The sequence below is a fragment of the Gobio gobio genome (assembly GCF_949357685.1).
Source record: "Gobio gobio genome assembly, chromosome: 15".
NCBI classification, from domain to species: domain Eukaryota; kingdom Metazoa; phylum Chordata; class Actinopteri; order Cypriniformes; family Gobionidae; genus Gobio; species Gobio gobio.
Genome location: NC_137108.1, coordinates 50,595,227 through 50,606,699, shown reverse-complemented (window position 1 = coordinate 50,606,699; position 11,473 = coordinate 50,595,227). Strand labels below are relative to the sequence as shown.

The 11,473-nt window shown below is 41.1% G+C and overlaps 1 protein-coding gene across 1 annotated transcript in view; it reads left to right on the top strand.

Moving 5' to 3' along the window:
- Nucleotides 1-2,487: 2,487 nt before the first annotated feature.
- The window catches only part of plcl2 (phospholipase C like 2), a 111,132-nt gene continuing 102,146 nt past the window's right edge, over nucleotides 2,488-11,473 (top strand). The window contains exon 1 of the mRNA XM_079837642.1: nucleotides 2,488-3,087. Within this exon, the coding sequence (XP_079693768.1) occupies nucleotides 2,869-3,087 (219 nt within the window). The 5' untranslated portion in view covers nucleotides 2,488-2,868. The remainder of the gene's footprint in view (nucleotides 3,088-11,473) is intronic.

The following is an 11,473-nucleotide window of genomic DNA, read 5'->3' as shown; positions in this document are numbered from 1 at the left end:
AACCCATTCACTGGGCTAAAATAACCCATTCACTGGGCTAAAACAACCCATTCACTGGGCTAAAACAACCCATTCACTGGGCTAAAACAACCCAACCGCTGGGCTAAAACAACCCATTCACTGGGCTAAAACAACCCATTCACTGGGCTAAAACAACCCATTCACTGGGCTAAAACAACCCAACCGCTGGGCTAAAACAACCCATTCACTGGGCTAAAACAACCCAACCGCTGGGCTAAAACAACCCATTCACTGGGCTAAAACAACCCATTCACTGGGCTAAAACAACCCAACCGCTGGGCTAAAACAACCCATTCACTGGGCTAAAACAACCCAACTGCTGAGCTAAAATAACCCATTCACTGGGCTAAAACAACCCATTCACTGGGCTAAAACAACCCAACCGCTGGGCTAAAACAACCCATTCACTGGGCTAAAACAACCCATTCGCTGGGCTAAAACAACCCATTCACTGGGCTAAAACAACCCATTCACTGGGCTAAAACAACCCAACCGCTGGGCTAAAACAACCCATTCACTGGGCTAAAACAACCCAACCGCTGGGCTAAAACAACCCATTCACTGGGCTAAAACAACCCAACCGCTGGGCTAAAACAACCCATTCACTGGGCTAAAACAACCCATTCACTGGGCTAAAACAACCCAACCGCTGGACTAAAACAACCCATTCACTGGGCTAAAACAACCCAACTGCTGAGCTAAAATAACCCATTCACTGGGCTAAAACAACCCATTCACTGGGCTAAAACAACCCAACCGCTGGGCTAAAACAACCCATTCACTGGGCTAAAACAACCCATTCGCTGGGCTAAAACAACCCATTCACTGGGCTAAAACAACCCATTCACTGGGCTAAAACAACCCAACCGCTGGGCTAAAACCACCCATTCACTGGGCTAAAACAACCCAACCGCTGGGCTAAAACAACCCATTCGCTGGGCTAAACAACCCATTCACTGGGCTAAAACAACCCATTCACTGGGCTAAAACAACCCAACTGCTGAGCTAAAACAACCCATTCGCTGGGCTAAAACAACCCATTCACTGGGCTAAAACAACCCAACCGCTGGGCTAAAACAACCCATTCGCTGGGCTAAACAACCCATTCACTGGGCTAAAACAACCCATTCACTGGGCTAAAACAACCCAACTGCTGAGCTAAAACAACCCATTCGCTGGGCTAAAACAACCCATTCGCTGGGCTAAAACAACCCATTCACTGGGCTAAAACAACCCATTCGCTGGGCTAAAACAACCCATTCACTGGGCTAAAACAACCCAACCGCTGGGCTAAAACAGCCCATTCACTGGGCTAAAACAACCCATTCACTGGGCTAAAACAACCCATTCACTGGGCTAAAACAACCCATTCACTGGGCTAAAACAACCCAACCGCTGGGCTAAAACAACCCAACTGCTGAGCTAAAACAACCCATTCACTGGGCTAAAACAACCCAACCGCTGGGCTAAAACAACCCATTCACTGGGCTAAAACAACCCATTCACTGGGCTAAAACAACCCAACCGCTGGGCTAAAACAACCCATTCACTGGGCTAAAACAACCCAACTGCTGAGCTAAAACAACCCATTCACTGGGCTAAAACAACCCATTCACTGGGCTAAAACAACCCAACCGCTGGGCTAAAACAACCCATTCGCTGGGCTAAACAACCCATTCACTGGGCTAAAACAACCCATTCACTGGGCTAAAACAACCCAACTGCTGAGCTAAAACAACCCATTCACTGGGCTAAAACAACCCATTCACTGGGCTAAAACAACCCAACCGCTGGGCTAAAACAACCCATTCGCTGGGCTAAACAACCCATTCACTGGGTTAAATGTAATGTAAAGTCAAAAGTGAGTATTTCGGGAACAAATGCATATTTAAAAATGATGGTGCCAATCATGCATTTAGCACTGAAATAACTCATTTAAAACGTGTGCAATTGTGCAAAATAAATGCACAATGCACATTTTTAATATGCATGAATTAAAGCTAACAAATATGCATTTAACATCTCTAAAATAGATGTTGTAGCCGACTTCAGAAGGAAACGTTAGTGTACAAACCAAAAGAGTGCAGTAGTAGAGGAGCTCGACCATGTTAGTGTTAGGGCTTTATGTTGCACTTTTTGACTATGCATCAGCAGAAGCGCAGCATCTGTTTTGACATGCATATTCCTTTGGAAAGATGTTGTAATCTGTATAAATGTAACTACCTCACTAGCATCTGTACATGTAAAATAGACTCATCCATATCTACAGACCAGACCATAATACAAACTCTATGTAGTTGTGTAGTAACTTTTGTAGTGAGTAAGAATTTCCCCACGTGACAACTTGCCCCGGCCTCCCTGCAGCATGTGTCTTGACATGTAGTGTGTGTGTGTGTGTGTGTGTGTGTGTGTGTGTGTGTGTGTGTGCACTTCCATGTAAAGCCTTATCTGATCCTGCATCCGCGCGCGAGGTGTTTGAGAGCAGCAGTGGTGTGTGTGTGTGTGTGTGTGTGTGTGTGTGTGTGTGTGTGTGTGTGTGTGTGTGTGTGTGTGATATGTGAAGTGAGTTCAGCAGATGGCAGTATCTGTCAGACCCGCGCGAACGCCTCGACAATGACACTTGCAACATTGTAACACTGAAACATTCGAACGCTGTTTGGTGCGCGCGGGATCGCGGATACAATGTGTCGAAGCCGACAGATGCCGCCGAGGCGAAACAGAAACACCGACGGGATCTGAACCTGCGATGGCTCTTGGTTTCTCTCTCGGGGAGCTGCACTCGCTCGATACTCGAACCGACAGCTAATACTGCCAGGCGGAGGCGGCTGCGCGCGGTACACGGGGCTCATGGCGGAGTTTGTCGCCGAGAACTGCGGGGTCTCATCGCCGAGCGGTGGCGGGAAACCCGCCCAGCCTGGAGATGAGGCGGACGGCAAGGCTGCGAGCGAGGGGTCGGTCTCCAACGGGGACTGTGGGCTGTGTGCGCCCGAGAACCAGGGGCACGAGGCGGCCAATAATAACACGGACGGCAAAACTGGAATACCACGGAAGACCAGCATTATTAAGGTAAACGATCAATGCATGTGCTCGTTTTTGACTCAAACCTCGCCCTGATACACACAAACACACGCATTGCTGAGTGTGAGCTACATCCACAGGTTTAAAGGTTTGGGGGTTTATGTATGCACGGGAATCTCAGCCCACAGTGGACATGTCAAGGCTGTTTCCAGCCGATCATGTGTTCTTTTCAAGCGTTTTGTGATTTCATGATGGACATCAGTCAGTCACGTGCGCTCCTTGTACGTATTTTAAACGATTAGGCAACCCAACAGTGGCTCTGCATGGATGTGTGGTTCATATGTTAACTATTCTACTAGTTGTTGCTCTTCTGCATAACTACTGGTATGGCATAGCGTTAAAAATGTTGGGTTGAAAATGGACAAACCCAGCGGTTGGGTTAAATGCTAGGCAGTTTTATTTAACTCTATTGTTGAAAAAATGACTGTATGGCTGGCTTATAATCAGACGCATAATTACTAGAGGCAACCAAAGGTGAACATTTATTAATGAGCAATTTAGTATTGTTTAATTATTAATCATTAAACGCATTTATTAATATTCATTTGTTAAACATATTAATTCCCAACATACTTTGGGTTCATTTTATGCGAGCAATACAGTATTTTTAAACAATAGTTGGGTTAAATAAAACTACCCTGCAGGTTGCGCACACATTTAACCTAATCGCTGGGTTTGTCCATTTTCAACCCAACTTGGGTTGTTTTTAACCCAGCTTTTTTTTTTTAGAGATGATACTAGTATCCATCCCATCGTTTCTTATCTCTACCAGCTAAAATGCCTCTTTACTTGTCCTTGTTACAAACAGTGGAATATGCACCAGCAACACTCAGAATAGAGTTGAGTGAGCAGTTCATTTCTGAACCACATACACTGTTGAATGTTAAAAATAACCAAAGTTGGGTTAATTATGGATTAATACCAGTGGTTGGGTTGTTTTGACCCAACCTGCTGGGTAGTTTTACTTAACTATTGTTTAAAAAAATACTATATTGCTTGCTTAAAATGAATTCAAAATATGTTGGGAATTATCGTTTATTAATATATTTAATAAATTAACGTTCATTATTAAGTAAAACAAATGAAATAATAAACATTGATTATAAATGTTAATTACATGATAAATGTTTCAACATACTTTGGGTTCATTATAAGCGAGCAATACAGTAATTTCAAAACAATAGTTGACTTAAAACTACCCAGCAGGTTGGGTCAAACATTTAACCCAGCCCATTCGCTGGGTTAAAACAACCCAACCGCTGGGCTAAAACAACCCATTCACTGGGTTAAAACAACCCAACTGCTTGTTTAAAACAACCCATTCCCCATTCACTGGGCTAAAACAACCCATTCGCTGGGCTAAAACAACCCAACCGCTGGGCTAAAACAACCCAACCGCTGGGCTAAAACAACCCAATCACTAGGCTAAAACAACCCAACCGCTGGGCTAAAACAACCCAATCACTAGGCTAAAACAACCCAACCGCTGGGTAAAAAAACAAAACAACCGCTGGGTATAAACAATCCATTCGCTGGGTTAATACAACCCATTCGCCCAACTGCTTGTTTAAAACAACCCATTCCCCATTCACTGTGTTAAAACAACCCATGCGCTGGGTTAAAACAACCCAATGGCTGGGCTAAAACAACCCATTCGCTGGGTTAAAACAACCCAACCGCTGGGCTAAAACAACCCAACCGCTGGGCTAAAACAACCCATTTGCCCAACCGCTTGTTTAAAACAACCCATTCCCCTTTCACTGGGTTAAAACAACCCATTCGCTGGGCTAAAACAACCCAACCGCTGGGCTAAAACAACCCATTTGCCCAACTGCTTGTTTAAAACAACCCATTCCCCATTCACTGTGTTAAAACAACCCATGCGCTGGGTTAAAACAACCCAATGGCTGGGCTAAAACAACCCATTCGCTGGGTTAAAACAACCCAACCGCTGGGCTAAAACAACCCATTTGCCCAACCGCTTGTTTAAAACAACCCATTCCCCATTCACTGGGTTTGTCCATTTTCAACCCAACTTGGGTTGTTTTTAACCGAGCATTTTTTTTTAATAAATTACTTATTAATAAATGTTCGCCTTTTTGATTATTACTGTTGCCTCTAGTAATTGTCATCTTTTTAATTTTGGGTTCTTTTTTTAAGCCAGCCATATAATTGAGTTAAATAAAACTACCCAGTAGGTTGGGTTAAACATTTAACCAACCCCATTCATTGGGTTAAAAACAACCCAACCGCCTGGTTTAAAACAACCCACTCTCTCGGTTTGTCCATTTTCAACCCAACTTGGGTTGTTTTTAACCCAGCATTTTTTAGATCTAACGGCTGATATAGGTCATATATTGAGTGAGAGTTGATTCCTCTAGTGAACTCTCAGCTGTGGACACTGAAGGACGTCTGAGGTCATGTGATGCTGCGTGATGTTGTTCTCAAGCTGTTTTATTGACGTCTGTCCGCCGTTGAGACCCTGAGCGATTACACCACATATGATGCGTTTCAGATGTTCATTCATGTTTATTCTTTGACTATGACGATCGCGGTCACTCGTCTATACAGTGATCAGTCGCGCCACATTAAACAGCGGCAAAACGGCTTTTATCGTTTGAATTTCCTGATAAAATGGACTGAATACTTAATATGTTCATGTGTTCGGATTGAAGTGTGTTCTGCTCGCAAAACAAGCCGACTGTTAAAGATTGCATTTGGTACCGTTCGGTACACACGAGCATAGGCCTGTCGCGATAGTCAATAAATCAATTAATCGCACAATAAAAAAAAAATGAGCTCGATAATTTCCAGCGTCCGTTTTTATATCCATTTTTGCTGAGCGTTACATTATATGATCACGCTCTTATACATGTAAATGCTTCTAAGCGCGACAAGACTCAAGAGAACGCGCTGTATGTAAATGTCCTGTGTGTGTGTGTGTGTGTGTGTGTGTCAGCTAAACGAGGGACACTCTGACACACACACACACACACACAGATAGACTCGCGTCAGTCTCCTGCTCACATCGAGTTCTCTTTTGCTCATGAACAAACAATAACAACTAATATGAGAATACTCAAAATTCTCTGTGTTGGAGTCTTAAAATATTTCAATAACGTCTTAAATGAACTTAAAGAGTTGAGAGGAAATGAGATGCGCGTGAGATCCGCGGCTGTTCTTAAAGTGACAGGAGCACTGATGATGATGTCATTAATGTTCATCAAAGAACAACGGAAACAGAGAAAAGTGTAGCTTTAATGATGATCTATATTTAATTTATTATTTATGCGGTTAAGAAAAGGTGTTTGATAACTATTATATTTCTGTATATGTCTAACAGGGAAGGCCACGGGTAAATATAACATTTATTATAATGGGGTTATGTAAAGATTGTTTTAAGTTCACTTAAATTAAAAGTTGTTTTTTTAAAGCCTAATAAATGTTGAAATTGGGAGATTTCAGTTATACTGTAATGTAACGTCATTAATGTTTCATAGAGACTTTTCATAAAAACATGCCAATACAACACATATTTAAAATATGCTGTCTTTAAATTGTTTCTACATTAATTTGGAGAGTGACTGAAATTATTACAATATCAAAACATTAAAAACGTATTAATCGTGATTAATTACAGAAAAAAATGCGACTAATTCGTAATTTTTTTTTAATCGATTCCCAGCACTACCTAAAACACACTCATCTGTTGAAGTTTTCCAGCTGTTTATTCAAGAGCATCTGTTTGTTAACAGACTGAGAGTCCATTGCTTTGGTTGTTTTGTTCATTTATTGTGGATATTTAAAATGCTTTCCGTTTTCAGTGTTAAATAGTCTTTAGAAATAAAAGTTTATTGATCTTTGGTGTACCTGCAGCATTATTCCATTATCATTATTTTAGATGAAAATGGTCTCAGAATGACAATATTATCGTTTATCGCAATAATTTCTTGGCCAATTTATCTTCCAGCAAAATCGTGACAGGCCTACACGTGCACCGTACCGGAAGCCCTGTACCAAAACGGTTCGGTACGGATACGTGTACCGTTACACACCTAACTCGATTTATACATTTAGCCTACTAGTTTCTTCCTGCATGTCACGTGCTGGGCTCTGGGAAGTTTTGGGTGTACTGTCCCTTTAATACCAGTGAATCTTCCAGTGAGTCTGTAGTTATTGGGAAATTTTGACCGTTTACTGTAGAAAGCTGACAGGAAATATTGCTCTACTTCCCCATGTTGACTTTTGTGGCACAGAAAACCGTTTTGTCAGTTCCATCTAAAGATAACGATTCCAACTGGTACATGTTTGCCCAAACAGACCGACAGATGACATTTATATGTAGTTCATATAGATGTCGAACAGACGCGGTCGGTCACTGCCTCTTCTTTTCCTCTGTTTCGGTGGCTCAGGATTTGTGCCATCTGAGGTCAAAGTCCAAGTTGGCAGAAGCCAAGAATGTGACGAATGTCGAACGGCTTGTTCAGAGGAGAGTTTGGACGGAGAAGAGGAAATGCTTTCTCTCAGCTAATTTAGTTTCACTTTGCATTGCTTTTAGTTCCTGTACCAACTACAGTGTTTCCTGTGGAAAGATTTATCATTTGTTTCTCAGCTCAGTCGAAGCATGTGGTTAGAGCGATGTCTCAGGTGAACCACAGAGATGTGATCGCGAGCAGGCCAGTGTTTGTGCAACAGGAGGCCTATTCTGGGTGGAACCAGTTGCTTAACAAGGACAGTCCTAAAACATCTTTGATACATTTGGGATTTAAATCTCCGGGTTTGCTGTGCTTTGTTTGTAGGGATGCACAATTTGGTCCAACATTTTGTGATTCTAAGGGCGTTTTCACACCTGAAAGTCCGCACCAAGGTCCGAACCGAAGTTCATGTTTTGATACTTTTTATATATTCGGTTAGTTTTGGTTTGGTTTCACATTGCAATTATGCGAGCGCACTAAAGAACTGCACATGACACACTTGTGTCCACTCATCATCATCTATGTGGGCGGCATCTGGACACTGATTGGTTTGTAAACGTACGTGCGTCTTTGACAAGTTGAATGAACGGACGCATATCGTCGTTGCCACTATTGAACAGTGCGCATTGCTTGACTATTTTTTTATTCGTTACGTTTAAAAGTGGACATTTCAAGCTTTATATACACATATTTCTCATGTTTGTGAGGCAGTCGCTGCTGAGTTTGGGTTTATTTGAGACTCGCTCCAGTTCATGTGCAAAGCATGTGATCGCTCCCGCCATTTTTGTCTGCTATAGACTATTTGCTTCTTATTGATTAAATCCAGGCAATTATCTGATTAAACGTTGATTAACATTAAGATACAATTTAAACAAAACGAAATGCACATTAAAGAAAGGCTTTCTAAGCAAAATCATTCAAAATTTCGTTGAAAATTATTTCTGACTTTCTGTCTACTGACATATTGCGCATATTTTCACTTTTCATAATCAATGTAGCCTAGATTGAATTTAAAAATAACGTTATAATATTTAAACATAAACAGGAACTTCCTGTAAATGGTCTGAAAGTCCGAACTAGGCATGTGCCGGTATCAAATTTTCATGTTGCGATTAATTGCTGAAGCTTTTATCACGGTATACGGTATTATCACGATATTTTAAAAAAAGTTGCAAAAAGAGTGTTGTCATACTATAACAGGTTTAAAAACATTCTTATAACAAAAGAACCAAACATTTAAATACAATAAAGCAATACACAAAAATGTATAAAGTAAACAAATATTTGAAACAGATTAAAGTGCTAAAGAATTATAAAGAACAATAGGTAACACTTTACAATAATGTCTCGCCAGTTAATGCATTAACATTAACAAAGAGCGAATAGCTACATTTTTACAGAAGTTATTCTTCTTTGATAATGTTAGTTTAAAAAAGCAACTGTTAGTGTTAGCTCAGGTCCATTAAATAATACAGTTACAACTTTTGATTTTAATAATGTGTTATTAAATGCTGAAATGTACATTTAACTAAGATTAATACATGCTTTAGAAGTATTTTTCATTGTCAGTTTGTTAATGAATGAACTAATGTTAAATAATGGAGCCTTATTGTAAAGTGTGTGATTGAACAACAGTCAGAACATATTCAAACAATATCTAAGGCATGTAATTTAAAACTTAAAAAAAAAAAAAGGTTTGAAAATGACTTTAAGTCTTTAAGTATTAGGTTATGTGATGACGAGCACCGGATTGTGGTTACTGGGGAAACGGCTGTATTTCTGCTGTTCCATCAGCGCCCTCTGCTGTCTGAAAGTGAATGTACACTTCAGTGCGTCTTCACGCCTTCCGCCATGTGCTCGGCTCGGTCTGTTTACATCAGTGCGCGTTCCTCTTTGACGCGTTGTTCATTTTAAACGGTTGATGGGTAAAGTATTCTTAAAATACATTCTAAAAATCGGAATAATTCTTAATAAATAATTATTCACGGTATTTTGAAGTGCCCGCGATAACAATATTGTGCATGTTCATTATTGCGGTATATCGTATTACCGTTTACCGGCACATGTCTAGTCCGAACCATACAGAAAATGCTTTCACATTAGAAACGAACCGAACCTTCGTTCAGTTTGATCCGGACAGAGATGACCGCTTTTTGTCGGACCAAATTTCGTCTGTTTGGTCCGGCCCGTGGTCAGGGGAGGTTTCACACCTGCAATTTTGATTCGGACCAAACTGAAAAGTCAGAAAATCCGGACCAAACAAGGTAGGTGTGAAAACGCCCTAAATCAATAAGGAAGGGTTGCTCGATTATGGCAAACATCATAATCACGATAATTTTGCTCAATAGTGAAACCAGGATTATTTAAAGCTGCACTATGTAACTTTCTCGTCCGCTAGATGTCGCCGGAAAACAAAGGCGTAGTTTGATGATGGCACGTTTGGGCGCAGAATCCTGGGACATGTGGTCTTCAGCTCACAGCCGGTGGGAAAGAATCGGGACAGGACTCGGGCAGAAATCATGTTGATGATGTGATTATTAACGTTACTGTAGTGAAGCAGAGCAGGACGAGTGTTGTGGAGCTGAGGAACCGCTGGAGCCATTGTTAATAAGATGAACGAACACACGCCTCGCGAGCAGCGGGACTTTTATTATGCCACAGTCGCCACTTCCGCTCATGAGTGTGAGTAACGCAGCTCTGCTGATCATATTACACACATCTGAGTGTGTTGATGATGGGATGGCGTTACTCTGTGTGTTCTCTCAGCCGCTGCTATGACACTTGTTCACACTGCAGTGAGAGGAAAGCGTTTCTGCAGAATAAAACCGCGGATATGATGTCATCGACAGGCCACACCCTCACACGTCCCGGTTCCTCTGGGAAAATAGCATCTCACCATTTACAAATAGTTGGAGACATTTGGGATATTGTAAGAACTCAACTGAACAAAATGTATAACACTGGCCTAGTGGTTTTTGGATATTTTACTGAAAAAATGTTACATAGTACAGCTTTAATGCAATTATTGGTGGGTGATATGATCAAAGTCTTATTCCATGATACGAGTAATTGTTAAATCTTAAGATCTGGGACCATTTTTGGGGATTTCCACCTGTATTTGGCCGAACCAAATTGAAAAGCTTCCCACTTACAGTGTCTCTAAATACACAATTTTGGTGTAATTTTACAGGAAACCCTTTAAAGTTACATAAACCACAGCTGAAAGTGATACACATGTCTGAGCTGTAATAACCCCCCCCCAAAAAGAGGTGCTTTTTGAAAGTGTGTAACTCAGGCCCTGTGCTCTAGCACCCTGCAGACAGTTTTGGCTGTTCCACTAGATGGCAGCAAACACTGGAAAATATAATTTTGTCTGTATCATGTTGTATGCAAGATTTATTCAGATGGATCTGAAGGGAGGAATATGACTAAATCCCGGCCGATTTATCGGTCTGCTGATTTTATCGGCCGATATGAGCCTGTCGCAGATATATCGGCATTGGCATATGAACACGCGCGCCTACGCGTCTCACAGAATTAATTCAAAATGCCTGTCTTGAGTATCATCATAAACATAGTAGTTATGTCTAGGGCTGTAATCAACCTAAGAAAATCGTGGTCGACTGAAGTCCTGAAATTTTCGACTAAAAATGACGTTAGGAAAAAAAACGTTACATGCAGTACTTGGTGGCCTTGTTGTCTGCCTAAAATGAATTATAAATAAACATAAACTAGTAGACTATTTGCAGTATATTAAATAGTTTTTTGAGCTGATTATTTTGGACGGAAATGAGTCTGACACACGAGTCTCATCACATGTCACCATCAGTCATTTTCAAAATTTTTTTTTAAATGAATATACTATTTTCCCTAAATTGTTCATCTTGCGCAGCTCTGCG